The sequence below is a fragment of the Fistularia commersonii genome, chromosome 4 (assembly GCF_037954325.1).
Source record: "Fistularia commersonii isolate RoL2024-O1a breed Wild chromosome 4, RoL_Fcom_v1.0, whole genome shotgun sequence".
In the NCBI taxonomy this organism is placed as follows: Eukaryota; Metazoa; Chordata; class Actinopteri; order Syngnathiformes; family Fistulariidae; genus Fistularia; species Fistularia commersonii.
Genome location: NC_141287.1, coordinates 5,460,851 through 5,482,873, shown reverse-complemented (window position 1 = coordinate 5,482,873; position 22,023 = coordinate 5,460,851). Strand labels below are relative to the sequence as shown.

Below are 22,023 nucleotides of genomic sequence, written 5' to 3'. Positions count from 1 at the left end.
CAGAATCCCACAGGATGCGCTCCCTGGCATGAACCGAGGCCGACCCCGAAGCGGAACGCATGTAGGATCGCCGCCGTTTCCCTGCTCCGTCACTGGGAAAAATCTTTTGATTCCCACAGTTACGGCAAAAACGCGAGAATGAAATCTTTTTTATGTACGGACACAGAAGGCTGTCTGTGATGTAAGACGGAGATGAGAGTGAGAGCGGAAGCGGGGCAGCTCAGAGGAAGAAGCCAAGGGTGAGAGGATGTGGGCGCAGGGAGCGATGACAGACTCGCAGTTCAACTTTGGGCATGTATGTTGAGCTCCGGGTGGGGGAGGGACGTGTTTTGAGCAAGTGAAGTTTGCGTCCTGCTGACTCTCTATGTTTTTTGCAGCCTCGTGCCCACACAGCGTGCACAGCACAAAGCCCTGTGTGAACTGCAGCCTCGTATCAGATGCAGTTCTCCTTTTGTTGGAACGGCCGTCACCTTTTCCTTTGATTATTCCTCGGCACGGTGGTTTGCGCGGCAAGAAGCTGCGTGGTTCGATCCTGGGTTTCCTCTGGGTTCTCCGGTTTCCTCCCAGAGCCAAAAAAAACAATCGGTAGGCTCATTGCTTGGAGACGGTAGATTGTCCAGACCTGTGAATGAGCGAGTGAATGGTTGCATGTCTATATGTGATCCTGCGATCAACCGGCGACCATTCCGGGGTGACATTATTGCCTAATGACAGCAGCAGGATAAACAGTAAATAATGAATAATTGAATGAATGAATGATGTCCTCAGAAAGCAATGTTCAAGGATGATGGATGATAGTATTCACAAATTACAATTATCCCTCCTGACCCTTAGTGCAGTATTAGCAATATAGATAATAATGAATGAGTGAATAAATGAAAATCCCTCACAACACAAGTACAATCCTTTGGGATGGGAGGGGCTTTATTTGCCGTAAGCAGTCACAAGAGTCCCGCATTGACGCGTGATGCTCATGCGTCCGCAAAGGCGTGTAGCAGAGCAGAGCGAGGAGGAAAAAAAAAAGCAACACCCTTGCCCTTCGTGTGAATGCTAATGCTAAAATCAAGAAAGCTCAGGCTCACCATGCAGGCGTTGTGAAGCATGAAAACACCCATGTCAAAAAAAGCAATACCTGCACGCTGCTTATTTCTCCAGTCATCTGTTAAATGAGAAAGCAGTTTTGTTCCTGACAGTAAGTACAACGTAGAGAAAAAGAAGAAAAAACTGCTTCCTCTTGGGGTTCTGCATTTGATTCAATTCCCTTCTGTCTCCGGTGACGGTAGTCACACAGAGTGTGTGTGGTTTGTTCCCATGCGTCGCCAATCCCCGGGATATCCAGGCGGCACCGGGAGTCTCAAAAAGTCGTCTCATTTATAGGAAATAGATATTTGGTGCCAATGCAATCGCCACTGTTGTGAACACTTATCATTTTACTCCCTCCACACAGTCCAGAAGTGGCCGCTTTGATAGTCTACCAGTGTTCACCTCAACTCTCCCACACTCTTCAACCCACACACATTAACTGAAACAGGATCTGCCTAATGGTCTGGAATATCCCTGTTTGGGCTGATCATCTCTCCAATTTTCTTTTCTTATGTGATGTTTTGATAAAAACCACCGGCTGGTGTGATGTGACAAGAGAAGAGGAGGAAGCGGGGGGTAGGGCGGGGTGTAAACACTGAGGTTGCCATGGAGGCGGCGGCGTAAGACATTTTAAGGAGGTAGGGAGACAGTCGCAAAGGCGAAGCGTGTGTATTTTATTGAAGACTTGGAGTAACCACCTCACCGCAGAGGATGTGGGAGAATGTGTTGCGCTTCATGAGTCTTATAAGCAGCCTCTCAATCAGATAAAAGTGGCCAAAAACAGTGGAAAAATTCCGCTTGTTATATCTTCGGCCTGCGACGGTCTTTTCATGTGTGAGGAATCCTGGGAAGGCATGTTATCATTTCAAACTGCTCAGCTAATCAAGCACTAATATAACAGCTGTTTCCAGGATCCGTGCCATTATATTCTTACGCCAGAAGAAACTGAACCATTTCCTGATATTTGGCTTCCATAATTTATGCATTTCTACCCTTCTGGTTTCAAAACAGGCTGAATCCAGTGGAATCATGCTGGTTGCTTTGAAGCTGAAATAGTCATGGGAAGGACCGGACTGACCGGGCCCTCCTCGATGTGACTCCACGGTCTGTCTGTGAACCCTGAACCGTCACTCCTGACCCCGATACCTCAGACAGAACAAAATGCAGGCGTTGGCGTTCACGGGCAAGTGTGAGGTTGTTGAGTTTAGCGTCAGGGCCAACGCGGGGGCATGGTTAACAAGGAATGCTCTTTAAAAACCGGAGCTAATCAGTTGCTCATAACAAAGCAGCAGTTGGCCAGTGGAAAAGATAAACACCGTGTCTCAAGTTTTATCTTTGCATCCAGCTACAGTATATGGGCATTTTTATGTGTGTGTCCCCCCCCCTTCAGCTTGAGGGCTTTTGGCCATCCGTCATCATCTGAAGTAGCATCGGGTTCCACTCTCTGGCGGCCTGTACACAGAAAAACACCGAGGCGTGGACGCCGGCCAGACACTGGTTCTTTTTGACACACATATCGCCGCACATACGTGCACGCTCGAGGAAAAACCTGACACAAACGCAACCCGGAGCGTTAGACGTACAGCTCGCCTGCTCCGATGCAGCGCTAAGCTACCCACTCCTGGAGGAAATAGCTGAGGGCACCAGAAAGCCGCGGTCTAACGCAGGTTCTCACGGCGCGGCAACGAAAGAGCACCTTGCCGAGGCACGGCCGAATTCCAGCGCAGGAGCTGTGACGCCGGCTCTAAATGGAAAACGATAAGCCCCGTATCCTTGGTGGGTTCACTGGGAAAGGCGGAGGTAGGCGATGGAGGGGGGGCAGCAGGGGACTCTAGCCCGGGTGTTAAGAAGCAAAACATGAACAGTGGCAGCTTAGCTTAGTGAAAATGAGAGTAATAGTAAATGGGGAATGCGGTCGCACTACAACATAACCAAACTCATGTGTGTGGTTTTACGAAGTCAGAGAGCCCATAATGATGGAGTATTAAATGATTGTAGCGCCATGAGGTTTGATGGGTTTAAGGGGCTCGGAGGGGGGGCACGTATGAAAAAGCCAGCCTTCTCCCATGAACCGCTCTGGCACCCAGAAATTTGCTCGGATTTTGCAAACTCACCCAACCCACTACAACCACCCGCCTTTCCATTGTCACTGCTTCTGCCTAAAATAACTCCGGTTCCTGAACGAGATGCATTTTCTGCTGGGTTTTCAAATACTACACTGTTGTTCTGCTGGCACTGGAAAAACAGGAGAGGTGAGGGAGGTCACTCTCTGGGCCAACGGCAGCCACTGCCAAGATTAGATGCTGCAGCGGCCGCGATGTGGGACGTCGCAGGGTCTGTGGACACTCATCTGTAATGAGGTGGATTAGAATGAAAGATGAGAAGGAATTAACAGTATCAACTTGTATTTGCGTGGTTTCTTTTTTTTTTCGTTTTTTTTTAAGCTCTAGCTGAGGCAGACGGCTCAAGTTCCTTGTATTTTCCATTCATGCAGAAATAGAAAACAAAGACACATCCTTGTTTTTGTCGGTTAAACATGGCAAGCCCTTCGCAGGGTGGTCACTGTTATGATGATAATGTCGTCACGGTAAAGTAATGGGCAACATTTGTGATGAAACTGGTGTGACTCACATTCACTTTACATTTGTTTACATTATGTCTTCCAACCGATTGTTCTACAAGTAAAACGTTAGCCAATGGATAAATGGGACGGGCCGAGTAGCCCCGGTTTGAATGTTTTCATAGCAATCGCAGGTGCTAAAGCAGCCATGACCTCATTTCTGTCCACAAATTTCAAATTCATACGTAGCTTGACTGTAGCGTAAGACTATTTAACACGCGGGACGGCTAAAGCCCCGTTTTATAAATTGAAGAGATTTTTACTCTTATCAACCAAGCAACATGTCGCTACCATTTACCATTCTTTGTTGCCACAAAAGAAATAAATATTGTCTGAAATGTTGTGACAACAGGCGAAGGCCGAGGAAAACGTCCTTTGTTTGGTTTGTCGTATAATTAACCCCCAATAGGAGCTTTTGTTTTCAATTAGTGCATTTTATTTGGTGTCCTCGTTGCTTGGGATATTACATCTTAATGAAATATTTGAATGAATGAAATTAGAAATAATGAAATGATTACTTAATGAAATTATTTTGACTTTTTCTGACTTGTTTGGTAGAAAAAGATGATAAATCCAAAGTGGTGAGTATGACAAATATCTACAAGTCCCATCGCAAGCAAAAGGATACGCTTATTAACTGTTAACGACTTGTCAATAAGGTAGTTTCGTGGCAAACTACAGAGATCACTAAACATAAAGTTCAGAAATGAAAAATCAATAAAAGCTATATCATCATATTCCTTGTGTTTTTGCCACATGGCTAAAGGGTCTGCTAGGTTCTGGACAATACCAGTCATAATCATTAAATCATATTTAAATATTAATACAGGCCGGGTCGTTTGCGTGGCTGTTGTAAGACTGAGAAATGTGTCGTGGAGAAGATCTTGTTAAGTTTTATCAAAATAAAATAGTTCTGCATCTATGGCGTTTTTTTATTTTTCAATATGAAGGGATAATGATAGAACTGTGGGAAAACTAGATATGGAGACACAAACAAAATTTAGATTTTAAAGGGGGTTAAACACTATTAAGGGGACCAAATCTTGTTTGAATAAATGATTGTTTGCCAGAAAGCAAAAACTGCAAAGGGGAATCGAGCCATTCGAATTAATTCTACTGTGACTTCATGTGCAGTGAAGACTTTTGAAATATTGGGAGTTTAAGAATTATAAACCACAACCTATTACTGGAATGCCTCATAAATTAAAACACAACAACTCTGAAATGTCTCCTAGGTGTGGAAATTTTATTGTTCAACATGTTGGGTAGACTGAGATCAGATTTTGCAATCAAGAGGTTGAACCATTATAAACAAAGTTTGTTTGTGTTATTCCATCATGCATAATGCGGTGAGACCTGTGTTCCACCAGCAGGTCAGGAATGGTATTTTCTTATTAAGATAGCGAGATGCATCATCGGACGATTCACGTAACACGGCTTTTTTGGGGGAAATTGCGGCCGAAGAAACGCACGTGTGACTCGACAGATAAATTGTTGTCAGATTTTGGTATCGGCCTTTGACCTCTATGTCAGAGTGGAAATTTTTAGTCGATTATAGTCTTGCTTTCTCAGTGAAGTAGAAGAAAACAAGTTAGAGAAAAGAAACAGCTAAAAGTACCAAATATCCAGGAATTTTTCAGCAAGAGGGCAACATCTTTGAGGAGATAACCAACCAATGTCAGTTACTTCTATGATGCTTGATGGTTTTTGCGATGTGTTTCTCAAATACTTATTTCGTGTCATGTTTATAAGTTAAAAGCAGTACCATCCGATGGGAGTCTTAAAAGGAGCAGAGTGTGAGATATAGCGATGCCCGGTGGTGAAGTGTGGTACTGCGGCCCAGCCCGGGACAATATTCAGCGTCACACTGACGTATGATCCGACATGTCTGAATATGACTTCTCAAACTTCTCACGGCTCCAAATCATTAACTGGCACTGACAGCCAATTATTTATCAACGAAATTAAATTATGGTTTGAAAACTAAATACAATTCTCATGATCTTCACTGGGGAAATTAATTTGTCGCCCTATAATTTCTCAAAACGCGGGATGTTTCCGGAGGTCCGTGGTAACAGAGTAGATCACATCACGCCGGATCGCCGGTCCCGATGCAGGAGGGCATAAACGACGACCGCAACTCGGTCGGAGAGAAACGTGTCGTAGAAAGTGAGGCCCGTGGCAAACGGTTAAATGTCTGGGCTGTAGAAAGGCTCTTTTCACTGTAATGTGACCGGGATGGCACCATCTGGTATTAATAAAAGTGTCAAGCCCACCACCTCTTTTTTTCTTTTTTTGTCTGGAGGATTTATTCCTGTCCGCCTGAGTCATGGTCTGAAAGCTGTCGATGGTGACGACGAGGTCCGGAATATCTTCATGCAGTCATGTCTCCGCGAAACACAACACTACGCTCCTTCCAATTCCTCGGCTCATCCATCACTGTCGCGTTTTACATCGTAAGCGAAGAGATACGGTGTCCCCTCCCATCTCACTTTGTTCTTCTTTTTTTTGGGGGGGGGGGGGACTGTTATAAAAGGTCGGATGGATTTCATTGCGATCGGGCACTTTTAGAAATTTCAATTTATGCTACGACCTTGAACGAGAAGCCGTAACGTAAACGTATCGGAAGCTGATCACAAATCTGATTCTGTACATAGAGTCCTTAAACATTTTCTTACCGACGTCATTAGCTAGCGCGTAAACGCTTACAATTAGACCAAGTTTGCTTAAGAGACGAAATAAAAAGCAGAATAACTATGGTAGTTATTTCACTTTTCCAGGAATTACGGTCACCGTCTTGGAACAGACACTGACTCGCTCAAATCGGATTTTTCTCCTGAATTCTTTGGTTTGATCGAGCCATAAATCTTCTTTGGCTGATTTCACAGATAAGGTTTAAGCCGGACCCCTAACTAAAATGGACTTTGATTAATCTACAAACCCAATTTGACCAGAAATATTTGACGCATGTGAAATCCTCAGGCTAATCACAGGATCGGGGCAGACTCCTCCCCGTATCCCTGCTGAAGGTGACGGATTTTTCAAGTTGACGTGGGGACACGTCCTCTGAGCTCTGGCTCTTCCTCCCTCTTCGGAGTTCCTCGTCTCTGGAAAAAGAACATCACCCAAAGTACAAATAAATACATACAGCCCTCAGACCGAAAGAACAAACCATCTGCGCCTTGGCCACGGATTGCGACTTTTTTTTTTCTCCCGCCGCAAATCTCTGATACTACACTGAAACAATTACAAGTGGCACGTGTTTGTGTTGGCAAATATTACCGATTTAATCGCCCGCTGGGCAGCGTCCGACCGGACTAACGGAGATCATTCCTAACGGATTCATGAAAACACCTATGCGCTCTTGTTTGAGTATCGCCGGTTAAAGCTGACATTTTGCTCCTTTAAAAAAAAAAAAAAAAATTATTAAAAAAAGGGCTCTGAAGGGGTCCATTTACATAAGGATTTTCTGAAAAAGTCTATTCAGGAAATGAAAGGGAATCTTCCAGACTTCCAGAATAAGTGGGTGGTCACTTTTCAACTCTTATTATCCTTTCATTGTGTGGCTCGAAGGAGTCTTTGGCCCGAGGCGGTCCACTTCTGCTCCGGTCCCCGCTCTTTCACTCCAACGGGGGATGAAAATGATCTCATTTCTTCTGCTTTCCAAACATTCATGAGACAGGAACAGATCGAATCATACGAATGATTCGAGGGGGGGGGGGTTGTGAAATATCCGCGTGTCATCCTGTAGCCCCCCTGCACGTTATTTCAATGAAAACAGTTTTAAGTTCTACATATCGTCAGCGTTTTAAAACTTTAAAGTCATTTTTTGCCTTTTTTTTTTTCTAAATCAATTTATGGCTTGTTTTTTTGTGTTTTCTTGAAAATCTAAAAAAAATATGATCATCTTTAGAAGGCCCTCATGTGCATTTCTCACTCAGCTATCAGGATTTTTACAAATATATAGTTCAAGTATGACTTCCTTTGGGGTGAAGAAATGGGTGCAAACGGGTTGGAACAGCTGGAAAAAAGTGTGATAAAAAAGAATCAGCCACAATGAAAGGAAAGGTGGAGAAGACAGCGGAGAGACCGGCGATGCTGTGCAGTTCGGAGACAGCGGCGTTGAGGAAAAGACAGGTAGGAGATGAAGACGCCGCGGTTCTCATGGGGGGCGACGAGAACCGGAGAGGATCGGAAACGAGTCCGTAAGAGGGACGGCGCCGATGAGATGCTTTGGAGTTAAAGCCGTAGTGACCGAGGAGGGATCGTAAAGACAATAGTAGAAGGATGGCGGGGCTGGAAGAGCGGAGATTTATGGCCGCGTTTGAAAGAGGGCAAGAAGTTAGTCGGCGTGCAAGAAGAGAGGTTTAGTCGGAGGCGGCGATTCCTCCCGGAGGGAGCAGTCAAGAGGAAAAGAAACGAAATGACTTAATGCGTGAGTTTTCCAGTGTTGCTTTACAAACTGATGGCAGTAAAAAAGATTACAAAAAAAAAAAAAAAAATTAAAAAAAAAAGTCGGTCCGTCTTCCTGTTGGATCCTGACGACGGCAGAGGCAGAGACCGGGGGGTGTGGACTTGCGGAGGGGGTGGATCACGTGTTAAATGTGTTTCTGTTAAGGGCCTCCGGAGCCATAAAGGGGCCGCTTTACCTGTCGTGCGTCCACGTCGATCGCGCACATCACTTTTCGTCTCTCGAACCCGGAGCTCTCTGTGATTGGCTGATCTCCCGGCCCCCCCTTCCTCCTCCTCCTCCTCCTCCCACCGCAGATCTTGCAGACTCTCGGAGACTCTCTCGGTTTTTTTTCCTTCCCTCGCAGTGAGTCTGGGACCTGACCCCGGGGCAGATCACGCAGACGCGCGCACACACGCACGCGCGTGCACACACACACACACACACACACACGCACACACACGCATCATGGCAGCTACCCACGGCGAGTACAGAGGCTACCTGCGGAACACCGTGGACATGGAAGCGGGGCAGCACCGCTTCCACCCGGTGCAGAGCTCGGAGCCCACTTACCGGCCGCTGCTTTTCGGGACCCTCGCCGTTATGGGATTGCTTCAGGTGGCTTCCAGCGTGGCGATCTTATTGCACCTGACCGGTTACTTGCAAGAGGTAAGTTGAAAAAAAAAAAAAAAAAAAAAAAAAAAAGAAAAGAAAGCGATCGATCCGGTTTCATGTGTTTCATTGCTTACCGTAATACGCGCTGTAGCGGCGCACCGCACTTTCGTGTACTGTATTTATAAACCGTAACGATGTTGTTAAAAAAACGACCCAAGTGTCATGGGGGGTTGCGCAATTTTATTATGTAATAAAGCAGGCGGTTTGGAAGTGAAGCGGATGCAAGTCGTGGAAGTGTCAGAGGAAGAGGACAAGCCTTCACCCTCCGTTTTACCCGCAAAAAAAAAAAAAAAAAAAAAAAAGGCGACGCCGGGTTGTCGGTGCAGATAGCATCTCACACACCTCTGGTGCAAACTTTCCACGCAGAGGATTTTTTTTTTTTTTTTATTCTCAGAGAACTCCATTCGAAGCGTGATTTTCAAGAGATAACATCTTCTGCCTTCCGAGAATCAAATAGAAAAATGGCAAGTTCTCGCCGGATGTCTTGTTGAAAAACAAAAATATATAAAAAAAAACACACACACACAAAAAAACCCCAGATGTTTTCACTGGAGTGTTATTCTTCAAATGCATGTTTGCATGCTGCGTATGTGTGTGTGTGTGTGGGGGGGGGTTCTATTTGTAATTTATACGTGTCACAAGCTGTGGAGAGTAAGCAGAGTGGCTTGGAGGGAGTCTGGCAGAGCTCAAGAAGGAATCTGGATGTTATAACTCGCTGCTGCTGCTCTGACAGTATACAAGTCACAGATAATATCAAAATACTTAGATCCCTTCATGGCCTGTTGCCCTATGTCAGATCTCGAGATGTCTCCTAGCCTACGTTTCTGTATTCCTGTAAAATAACATTTACACTGAGCCCGCAATTGTTTTTGTAACTTTATCACATTTTGGAGTTGAGAAATTGTCATGTTCCAACAAGCCGAGAGAGCAGAACCACATGTCGGCTGTGTCAGGATGCTCTGAGTTCACCTGGAGAGCGTCTGTCTTTTCCCTTTTCCCGTGAAATGTTCAGTGCCTGTAATTTAACTTTCTTTGGTTTGTCTCTGGCACACACACACACGCACACACACACGCAGTAGGTTGTTGTGTGCTGGAAGGGCGACGGGAGGGGAAAAGTCTAGGGATCAAACAAATTAGATACAGGAAAGAAAGAGGCTAATTCATTTTATGGGTGTTATTGCATGTCCTCATCCGTGCACGCGTGGTTTTACGTGCCGGCGGGTGGGGTGGGATGGGGTGGTGCGGATCTGTCGTGATTGAAGCGTTCCTCGAATACTCGGCTTTGGTCACAGCGCTTTTGGACGAACGCTCGGCCCATTCTGTAGTTGGTGACAGCTGCATATGGTTGCACTTTTCGTGTGAGTCAGTTGTGTGCGTGCGTGCGTGTGTGTGTGTGTGTGTGTGTGGACCGGAGTTTGGCTCGCTCATCTGCCCACACCACCTGTAAGACTTCCAGGAGATGTCGGGGCGAGCTGGAAGCTGCACGTGCCGTGCCAACAGAGGAATGTGCTGAGCTGCATGACTTTAAAAATACTCCCCGGATTCAAATATGAAGCCTAAACACCTCCAAATTACTTTGACTTTCACCCGCTACAGTGGAATGCATTGTGAGGAAATTAGCCCCCCCACCCCCCAAACAAGCACACACTCATACAAGCTGAACTGCTGCCTCTTCCTGTAAATGTAAAAAAAAAAAAAATCCTCCACCCACCCCTGGAAGGGAAATGCTGTCATTACAGGTTTTTTTAGAGATGGCGTAATGTTTGTATGTTGACGGCTCTAACCTCTGCACGTCTGTTTCCGTCTACAGGTAGATTTGACCACAGGCCCGCATCAGCCCATAGAGGTGAGTTTAAACCCTCGGCGACCCCAGATGACATGGCAAAACAACAAACTCACTGACTTTCCGGTGGCGCGCTCACGTACGCTGCAGGTCTCTCCCCTGCCAGGATATTATACATCTCGGTCATTGCGTTACAAAACATTGACAGTTCTTTGTCGGTCAAGGCTTTGCGCCGATAAGCCTTCGCATGTTTTCACAAAGGGAATCGGAGCCAAGAATAACGTCTCCGAGGCCAACTTTAATCCGCATCTCAAATGTTCGAAAGCATACCAAGCATTTCCTTCTGGTGGTGTCAAGCAGGGAGATGAGTTTGAGTGTTAACAAAAAAAAAAAAAAAGCGATAAAGATCCATAAAGTCAAATTGTCAACGAGATCCTGATGTTTTTTTTCTGTTTTTTTTTTTTTGTTTTTTTTTTTCGGTCAACGAAGCGGGATAAAACCAAATGTGAGAGGGGTCATGATTTCTCTGCGGCTTGGTTTAAAAGCAGATCAAAACATTTATTTACGCTCTGACTGGCTAGTCATTAGCGATAGAAGGTACCCGAGGTAGTCAATAGCTTGAGGCAGCTGTAAAAGAAAGAGTTCTTAATTTGTTGACCTCATATTATTTTACAGTTTGGGAGCCACTGCCGGATTTTTGGCACGTTTCACTGAGCGAAATGAAAAACTGTCCGGGCAGTAAAAGAACACAGAATAAAAGGGCCTGTTTTGCCTCACTAGGTGTTTGGTTACATGTAATGCTTTAATTTCCTTTGAAATTATATATTTGTGTTTGCCTTCGGTATTCCTGGTGGAGACAAACCACCCAGCCCGCTTTGGACTGAGCGGCTCATTGTAACCCCCCCACCCTCCCCCCCAGCCTCCAACCCCCCGGGCTGTTTCCCACGGAGCGCACCGAGGAAGGAAGGGGCGGCAGGTCCACTCGACCGACGCTCCAGCGCCCGCAGCGAGCGCCGCGCGACCCTGCCGACTAGTCGGGGGGGTGTCAGACAGGCGTCTCCGTTCAATTTAGCTTCCGGCCCTTTTTGATGCGGGACAGAATGCGCAGGCTTGACCTCCCTCCGGGCCGGGGGTTGATGTGGTCTTGAGTGGCGGCGACAATGCGCGAGTCAGACGCGGCCGGCGATTTGAATGTTTACGGTGCGCAGGGATCCGAACGGAAAGCGATGTGAGCGACGGGGGGCGGAAACACGAGAAGACACTTCGATTCGGCGGTCAAGCTTTGAGCGAGATCATTTCTGTCTGTTCCGGTGCTGCATCTCTGAGACCGCTTGTCAACATAAAAGCGGGTAGATGATATATGTGGTGTGTGTTTAAAGGGTCTTGGCCCCGCGTGCATTGTGGAAGTGTGGAACAAAGCATGTGCGATCACGCTCTTGCCCCATCTGGATTTATATTCGGAGGCAGATGTGCCTCCTTGAAGAAACTCCTAGTGAGCGGAGCCGATCCGCAATTTTATTCAAGAAGCTGCCAAACTGCTGCCATTATATTTAAATATCCCCCCCCCCCCCCATCTGGTTAAAGAGGTATAATGTGGTTTCACCACAAATAAAGCTGGATCTCTCGTCGCGCAGACAATCGGGAGGGTGTTCACGCTGAGTTTGTAGTTGCGGTGCGGCACAGTTTACGTCTGTTGTCTTCCGAGACGTTGCAGACGCCACGGCGGATCATTTCTGGTGGACAGACTGTGCTAATATTAGGTTTGAGAGTTTCACAGATTCTGGACGACCCCGGCGGTCAAAACCTGCTTTCCAGTAATGTGAACTCAGTACAGGTGCCGCACTGAAAACTGTTGTTTTATGGATCAATACATTAATATATATGGTTTGTATGTGCGTGGTTGTTGTTTTTTTTTTTTTATCTAACCCGCGGGGCGCTGTGCATGTTTCTGTAGAAATAGCCATTTATGAAAAAATGCTATCCATTTCAACACTTCCTTTCATTTCCTCCTTTCATTATCAGAAATTGGATCAGAGATGGGATGAGATGACTGCCAACATACCAGGGATTACTGTATGGCTGAAATGACAAAACAACTTAAATTACCCCGAGGCAACGCAACCTGGTTTTTTGGATTACGTGTAATTATACTCATTAATCATGTCCATCGTAGTTAATACTCATATTAAAATAATAATTCACAGAGTTTCGCCTAAAGTTGTACCTTTGCTAAAATACCACATTGTTATGATTATGAGATTGTAGATAAAGGCAGAAAACAAAACAATCATGCCTCATATTTTACTGCCAGATCTGTGAGAGTGTTGGCAGCTCCAGAGGAGTAACTGTTTACTTGCTTGGAAACCATGTTTTCCTTGAACACTCTGTCAGGCAAGACAGTGTATATGCTGTGTCTTGCCTGAGGAGGACAGCCCAGCTTAGACTGTGGACGGCGGCGTCATCGACCTTGAATAGAATCAGCACTCTGGGCTGAATCCAGTCCAAAAAGTGTTTGTGCCAAATCCGCGAGAAGCACAATCTCCCTGAAAGTTTAAACTCACCGAGAGGCCTCCCTGTCACAGCCTCTGGCCCCAAGAACAACAACGGCTGTAATAAGAAGCGAGCAGTACAGCCAAAGATGATAGATACTACAGAGAGAGACACAAAGTCTCTCACACACCTACTGTCTTCCACTGCCCTCACACACACACACACACACACACACACACACACACAACGCAACTCCATAAATGAAGGGGGGAAACGACACATTCTTGATGTAATAGAAAGTCTTAGAGGACTTGAATGTGGGTGGCTTTTTACCGGCGCCTGTGTAAATCTAAACGAGGAAAAGTCTTGATTTTTGGTTGACTTGCTTTTGCCTGTCCCCCCCAACACCCACTCCCACTCCCACTCCCACCCCTTCCCTTCTCCCACCCATCAACAGGAAGTGCAGACAGAGCCGGTGCTGAACGCGCTGCGAGACACCAGGAAAAACAGGCGATGCAAAACCCCAAAAGAGAACCTGCCGTCTGCTCATTTACCCATCAGAGCACATCAGGAGTTTTCTAAGAGTGAGTCCAGCTCCGTTATTGTTTCCATCCAAGTGATGCAAGATTACACAGCCGCACCCAAATGAACGTTTTGGAATGCGCTGTCGATGCATTTTAAGTGGGAAATTGGAAATAGCATACATTTCTCAGTGTGTTATTTCTTCATTTTTTTTTGTAATTTGCTGAATGACATTTTATTTTCTACCTTCATTCACTATGTTTCTGTACAGTCACCTCATGTATGTACCGCGCTCTCGTATAGAAGCATCATATCATCATTTGTATTGCGGTCGGCCTTCTGCTATGAGTAGATGTGGAAGATAGAACAGACGGCGCTTCAATCATCAGTCAGACTGCTTGTACTAAATTGCGTAAATACTTCTTCAGATCTGCACTAAGGCAATAATAACACAAAATTGGGGCATTTTCATGCGCGAGTGTGTACCTAGTGGTTTATGTCTACAATTGAACATCAGTGAAAGCTGCTGATAAAGCATTCTTGAGCTAACCATTAAACCTGAGGCTTTCCCCGGTGGATTCGGAGTTTGTTTCGAGATAAGTTTATCACGAGTCCGGACCGAAACGCAAATAACCGCCGCTGAGGAAGTCGTTTATTTGCAAGTGATGCCAAATGAAGCAAATTATGCGAAACCGGAGAAAGAACAACATGCAAGTGCGAAAAACCGTAATCCAAATGCTGCCAAATCCAGAGTTTAGTGTTGTGGACACGTCCTGCCGCCCATCTGACTAATAAAATCTCCTGCCTGGAGCTCCGTGTCACTTTTGCCACGACATACTACCAATTGGAATTTAGGATGTACCTTATGAGTAGCAGCTAATTAATGACATCTCCGTATGATTTGCTATAAAACAAACTCAATTAGAAGATATTCTACAGCTTCTTTTGATTGACGTCACTCTCGTTCCTGTGCAGAAGGCGAGCCAAAGGCCATCACCATTGACTGGGATGAGGTGCACGGCTACCGCCACAGGATGGGCTACCAAAAGGGAAAACTCCTAGTGATGGAGTCCGGCTTCTACTACGTTTACGCCAAGACCTGCTTCCGCTACTACAAGTATGTGCCAGAGGACAGCAGTCCGGTCGGGGTCACACAAGTGGATGTTAGCAACACGCAGCTCATCCAGTACGTCTACCAGGAGAGCATCAAGCAGAACAGCAAGGCCGTGGTGCTGATGAAGACGGGCAGCACGATGCGCTGGAACAACACCAGTTATAACATGTACTGCGCCCAGCAGGGCCGGGGGGTCCGACTGGAGGAGGGGGACGCCCTGTTTGTCAACGTGTCCAATGCTTGGATGCTGGACCCGGAGGGAGAAGGGACATATTTCGGGGCCATAAAATTGGGTAACTGAAATTTTTCACGTAGGGAGCGGACATGCTACTGAACATTGATGCCAAAGAACCACTGTTAGTGATTTATAATTGTTTGCGCATGTGTTTTTGTTTCGTTTTATTGTTTGTTTTTTTAAACTGCTCTTCACCAAATAGCCTTTGAGTCGATTATGAACCTTGAGTTACCATGAAACCACACACAGCTCCCTACAATTCCCAGACCAGCACTGGATTTTTCAATCATTTCTCTTTAAGATTACAACATTTCAGACGTAAACAAAGAAATTTGTGTACGCGTTAATTAAACAAACCACAAGGGAGCAACTTAGTAGCGTGTTCTGATGGCCAAAAGTTCAGAGAAAGGGGATTCATCACGACGATATCAAAGCTGATACAGCATCTGGTTGTACTTAACAGATTATCACAGGATTAAAATAACAACAGTCACAGACCTTCTCCTGAACCACAACACTGAATGCGTAAATGTTTTCCCGAGAGTTTTTCTTTTTTTTTTTTTGTCAGTGTGAACATGGCGTGCTCATCAGAGCTGTGGAAAAGCGCTACGATGGAAGACTCCGTTTGACTCGGACAACATTGCTTTTTTTTTTTTTTTTTTATTTACATAGCCTGTTGGACAGAAGTGCACGAGTGTGCTCCGTTTTCCGGTTTGCTGCGAATGAAATATAATGCTTGGTCTGCTTTGCCGAAGGTGATTACAAGACAACGTCTTTTTTAACTATGGAGGAAGTGACATCTGTTGGTTATGTTTTTGACAATCAACAAGCAATACAGATAGCTGGACTGTCTGGCCATTAATGACATGAATAGACTCTTGTCTTCTTTAACCAGAAGAACCAAACTGAGTTTGGTTCATCTTTAACTTAAATTTTTGTTTTTCATTTGGCTCTTTAGTGAGGTAAATGGGAATATGCACTAAATATTTATTTATTAGCTATAGAAATACAGAGACGGGTCATTGTTTAAGTGACCTTTCAGCTGTAAAAAATTGTTAATATTTTATGTCTGTATGACATTTATTATACAGCACTTAGAGGAAATATTAGAAATGCTTTTTTATTAAAACACAGGGGCTTCATTTTTAATTCTATATTTATGTATCTTGAGTTTGACAATTCTGTGTGCACTTGCCTAGCCAAAAGCAATATGGATATATTGTTTATTTTACAAGATTGTAGCAAACCTGTAAAATCTTCATTTGGTCTCATCTGATAGGTATTTTTTCCCGATCACTGTTTTTTTTTTTTTTTGTTTTTTTTTAATATGTTTGTTTTTTTATTTATGTGTGTGTATGTTTTAATAAAACAAATACTTTTTTAACAGCGTTTCATGTGTATTGACATGACCTGATTCACGCCTCACAGCGAGGACAATTAAACCGCGGGATTAGGTGACCCCGTAAAATCGACCACCCCGGCTGCAGTTCCATTGTGAAGTGCTGTTTGAAAAACCCTATAATCATCGGAAAATTCAACACGGTCACAGCCAAAGGCTGAAGTCATGCTGTTCTTCGGTCCTGGTCGGAGCAACCCACCAACTCATTACAGAGATAGGCTGTATAGGGGAAACTGCCCGCTATTGCTACAGTGCTGCTAACTCACAGCAGACTTTTGGACCAGAACACAGAGTGACCTGCGGTATAAACAAGAAACAGACTTCATGGAATGGGAGTAATGACGAGTATTTCTGGGGCGTAAGGTATTTTGATAACTGCAGCGATGGGTTTCCCGTGAGGCCCCACGGCATGTGTGAGCGATGCCGTTCGGTGTTGGATCCGAAGCCAAACAATTTCCCTATTGTCTGGCTTTGGGTGTACACCAGCATGTGGCCCTAAAATGACAGCGGCTGAACACCGGGACCTCACACAGCTCACAGCTCCTTGTTCAAACTGTAGCGGGTTTGAAATGAAATCTCGGTTTCGGGGAAAAAAAAAGCACTTGGCTTAGGTGCATAACGAGCCGATTTGTTTTCGATTTGTTTTGACATTTTCAAGTGCCAGATATTGCGTTGGATGGTCGGAGTGTGAAAACCTTAACGAAAAAGAATCCGCGCTCACTGGTTGCATAGAAATAGTGACTCAGAAAAGCTGCTCAGAGTTCAGTGTAATGCAAATGAAAAAGTACACCCATTAACATTTCCCCTAAGTCTAATATTACATAATTAAGAAAAAAAAAACCAACTTTATTACAGCTGGATCGTGAGCTTATTTTTTCAGGTTTATGTGTGTGCGGGGTTTGACACCGGATATGTGTTTGCAAAATACTGCCTGAAATTTTCTCTTCAAAACCATTGTCAGAAGAGGATCATTGAGAGTCATTAAGGACATCACAAATACTTAGCAGTCCCAAGTTTGATTAAAAAATTTGAATCCAATCAAAATCAGAGCCACCTTGTGTCAAACATTTCCAAGTTTTCAATCAGAGCAATATTTTTCTGATTATAAAGTGGCGTTTTTACACACAAAAATATCAGTCACATAGTTTTTTTTTTGTTTTTTTTTATGTGGGGGTCATGGGGGCCGGCTTAATGTTGCAATTAAAAGTCACGGCACGGTGCCCATGCAGCCTTTTGAAGTAACTTGTAGCCTTAGATCTTTGACGAAAGCACAAAAATGTGTAGTGTCAGAAAATATTATGGGAAACTTGGCACTCGCGGTACCTCCGACCTGAACGTGTGCCCAAAGTCAAAGACGGCAAGCAAATTATATTAGCGCACATACAGAGACAAAGGAGCTTCACTTACTGGCTGTGTTTGATGGTACAGTATATCATATAGGCCCATTTGGCACAAGAGACCTTGCTGGTTTGTATTATTGCTCCCATCTGTACAAACACATAAGTCTGAGGTAATAAAAAGCAATGGTCCAGTCATTGTCAAAGCAGGTATGGATCTAAACTTCTATTACCGACATAAAGTTGATTGCTGACACGTTTAAAAAGAAACTCCTTTTTATAGATGAACTTCAGCGGAATGGCTGCGGGACGTTACTCATGCCGTCCACTTCACGTCGTTTTATGATGCTCCATCTCCACCAGACGTTGTTTCAGAATCCTCACTCTGGCACTCAAAAAAGGGGTGGAGCCCATGGTTTAGGAAAACAAAGTAATTTGTTGGAAAGAATATAAGGGTATTTTCCCCCCAAAACTTCTAAAAGGCATCAATGTAGAACTTCAGACCATTATCAAACTTTACGAGACTCTGCGGTTACAAGGAAATTGAGTGCAGGCCGAGCAGCTTGGGGGGCTTTATTTCAGTCAGGTTGCTTACACAACCACTCTATCAATGTATATTGGTCCCCACCCTTCCTATGCGCGCACACACACACACACACACACACACACACACACACACACACACACACACACACACACACACACCACAAAATTCTGCTAAGTCAACATGCCCAGCTATTTTCACCAGCTGGACCCTCTCCCTTTGTCTACACCCTAATATAGCTCACATTAATCCGTCTTTTGATTTCTTACGTTTGTACCACTTGGGTAATGCTAACATTAGTGTTAGTGAAACAATAATAGAGTGTGATTTACAACCTATACAGCGAAGGCACGGTTATAAGGTTATTACTGTAGCCAGTCATCTGCTGTGTGAGCTGTCGGCAAAACGTACCAGACTTTTTCTGCACGTTTGAAAAGGGCCAGGTCATATTTAGAATGATTGAATTTCCATTGACACATTTATAACTCCGCAAATGGGAATGGAGGATCAGCTGGTGCAGACGTGTACGACGTGTAACTTCTCCGTTCCCCCTCGGTCTCTCAGCACGACCTCGAATCTCAATGACGTAAATCACATAAAGATTTCACTTCATTTAATTCAATACGTTCAAAGTTGTATGTGGCCGTGACTTTTTTGTTGTTGTTTTATCTTACTCCAGCATCACATAAAATTTAGGGGTATTATTTGATCATATTTGAAATAAACCTCTTGGTCTTTTAAATGAGTATAAATGGCAGCTGGGTTGATGAACCGACCCCCTGCCGTGGAACCGAGTGCTTTCTTGCGCTCTTCCATCTTAACATGACGAATATAGTTTGTTCACGAATGTGCACACCGGTGTGTTTGACATGGGAGTGAGGGCCTTGTGAGTTCAAAGACATGAAGCAAAGTGTGAGTAAGTTCCAGTCATTGCTGTAATTTAATGTAAGGAGGCTGTTGTTATGAATACATTTGAACTTTGGTCCGAAAAAGGCCAGGGTGTGTGTGTCAGCCAACTGTTTAGCAAGCAGCGGACATTATATAATCAGATTTGACTTAAAGTAAACATAGGGATAATATTTTATCATTCATTTCAAAACCCCAATGTGATTCTTTTATGGATTCCAAATACAATGCACTTACCAAAAGCAACGCCTCTATGTTTGTGTATTTATAACTGTAACCGTATGACAACAAACCCCTTAGTACCATTTGTTCCTCTTTGGGTACTTGGGGACTTACGTCATTTTTCAATCCAGCCATAAAACTTCTCTTGGGTCTTTCTCTCGTCCTCCTGTCTGGAAGTTCCAACTTCAGCATCCTTCTACCAATATATTCACTATCCCTCCTCCCACATCATCTCTAAAACATGTGCCGTCACAAAGATGGACTCATTCCTGATCCCATCCATCCTTGTCAACTTCCAGAGAAAACCTCAACATCTTCATCTCCGCTACTTCTAGCTCCTCTTCCTATCTTTTCTTAAATGCAACTGTCTCTAAACCAGACATTGCTGCCGGTCCCAGTCCTGCTTTGTACACCTTAACATACATTCTGACCGGTACCCCTGATACTTTTCTCCACCCAGTCAAATCTGCTTGCACTTGTTTGTTACCTTTTTTTCATTCTCTGCTGCACAAACAAGTACTTAAAATCCCCTAACCTTTTTATTGATTAATTTTTTCCATTCTGTCATCCATTCTTTTTCTTGATGTTGTTTTCGTCTGCTGTCTATTTACCAGCGGATGTCTTTTACTATTTTCGAACTCTCTTCTAATTTTCTCTCTATTTATATTTACATTCATATTTATTGACACTATAACTGTTACAATGCTGAGATCAATAAAGTTTATCTTATCTTATCTTATCTTATCTTATCTTATCTTATCTTATCTTATCTTATCTTATCTTATCTTATCTTATCTTATCTTATCTTATCTTATCAGCTTGTCCATCACAAGCCAAAATGATTTTACTCAGAGCTGATCCCTTTAACTCCTTACTATAATATTTAGGATGGGGTCAGGGGTCACATTTTGAACACATTTTGTCGTCATCTATTCTTTTTTCAAAGTCTATCATTTTGGTTGTGCGTCACTTCATTTTTACCCGGAAAATTTCATCCATTAAATTGTTAGGTCTGCTCACCTAAAATGAAATATTTGTCCATTATGTCCATGTTTTGATTAAACCACATTAAAACTTTCTACTTTTTGACTGAAACCATGTCCTTTTTGCCAAAAGTATGCCACATCTAATTATTAGTATAATGTTGTTGTTGCTGTTGTTGTTGTTTAAACCCAGAAAGATGTGAAACACATCAAGACAGATATTTATGCAGTTAAGCTAATCTCTACGGAGGCTTTAGATCATAGGTATCAAACTATGGCCCGCGGGCCAAATTTGGCCCGTACTGTAATTATATACGGCCTGCAAAGCCATACCAAATGACTATCAGAGCTGGCCTGCCGGAATAGTTTACAGTGCATGTATCGCTAATTCCAAAAATCCCAGAGTTTTCTGCTGGTGTTTTGGCACAACAGGACCCATAAACGCTCTCTCTTCTGTTGACAGTAGTCATAGCAACCTTATGCTAATACTGGCACCCTGTTACTTAGGCAGAAAACAGGATTTTGCATGTGTGCAATATTAAGTTCAACATTGTATAGTATTGAGCTATGCTTGGTCCATATTTAGTTTTTAAGCAAAACTTGTTTGGGTCCATATGAAAAGGTTCATTGTTATATCTGGGGGAAGATTTTTTTCAATAAATATCAATGTTGGCCTGCGACTTTGTCCCAGTTTTGAATTTTGGCCCACTGTGTACTTGAGTTTAACACCCCTGTTGTAGATGGTTACTTATGTTTTTTGTATGTCAAAGATTTCTGTATTGTTGTCGACACCTGCCAAGGCCAGACTGCTGTTATAGGCAAGGTGATCGCAGATAATCAATATCTTCTCCAGGACTGCTTGTGAGGGAAGAGTGCCATGATCGTACCTATAAAACATTAGTTTCTATGAGAAACAGAGGGAAGATGGCTGATGAAAGATGTTCATGTTTAATATATGATGACAACGGGGATTGAAAGTAGATAAAGTAGATCATTCAAATCTTATTTTGATATAGGAGGGAATTAAGTACGGCTTACTGATTCATTTGACTTCCTTGATACAACATCTGCAAGCTAATGTTGGCCGTACAGAGAACTCCAAAAAACTTCCAATCGTACAACTTAATCACAACATCTGCTTCTTGTACATCGCTGCTGACGGCCTCTGCAACCTTTAACAACGTTGTGTGTGTAAGGCTATATTCTTTTTCCTTGATTTGTCATTTCATTTCCTATTTTGCTCAAAAATACTTACCTCTTGTGTCATTTCCGATCGTGTCTCTCCCTGCCCCGCGTTTCCTCTGACCTGGGATTTGATCCACCTCGGTGTTAGTTTCCCCCGCTCACATATTTAGTCTTTGTTCTCCCCTTTCTGTCTGCCACTATCTCAAGAGACCACGTTCCAGCCTTATTTCCTCATGACTTCATGGTTTCGATCTTCTTTTTTTTTTACACGTTAGCCTCGAAGCTCAACTTATTTGGAACTCTTTCGGCATCTTCTGCAGTGATTTACTTAAATACTTTTCCCATTGTAAATCATTTTTCTTTTCCATTTGCTCTGGCTCCAGAATCGTAAGCTTCTTGGTTTTTAGTACATCGCCCTGTTCCCTGGCCTCCGCATAAAACAAGAATTCATGTCACAATTCTGTTGCATGTCTAT

General features: G+C 43.9%; 1 protein-coding gene and 1 long non-coding RNA gene across 2 annotated transcripts; one reads left to right on the top strand and one right to left on the bottom strand.

Moving 5' to 3' along the window:
• Positions 1-5,850: 5,850 nt before the first annotated feature.
• Positions 5,851-8,532, bottom strand: LOC147234473 (uncharacterized). Its single transcript, XR_015106013.1, has 2 exons — positions 8,353-8,532; positions 5,851-6,810 (listed from the first exon to the last, which is right to left on the bottom strand). It is a non-coding gene; the product is annotated as an uncharacterized LOC147234473 (long non-coding RNA).
• Positions 7,152-16,513, top strand: tnfsf11 (TNF superfamily member 11). The gene is made up of 4 exons (XM_086144855.1): positions 7,152-8,822; positions 10,639-10,674; positions 13,559-13,685; positions 14,599-16,513. Exons 1-4 carry the CDS (start codon positions 8,622-8,624, stop codon positions 15,036-15,038), a joined length of 804 nt encoding a protein of 267 aa, XP_086000981.1. The 5' UTR covers positions 7,152-8,621; the 3' UTR covers positions 15,039-16,513.
• The last annotated feature ends 5,510 nt before the right edge of the window (positions 16,514-22,023 follow it).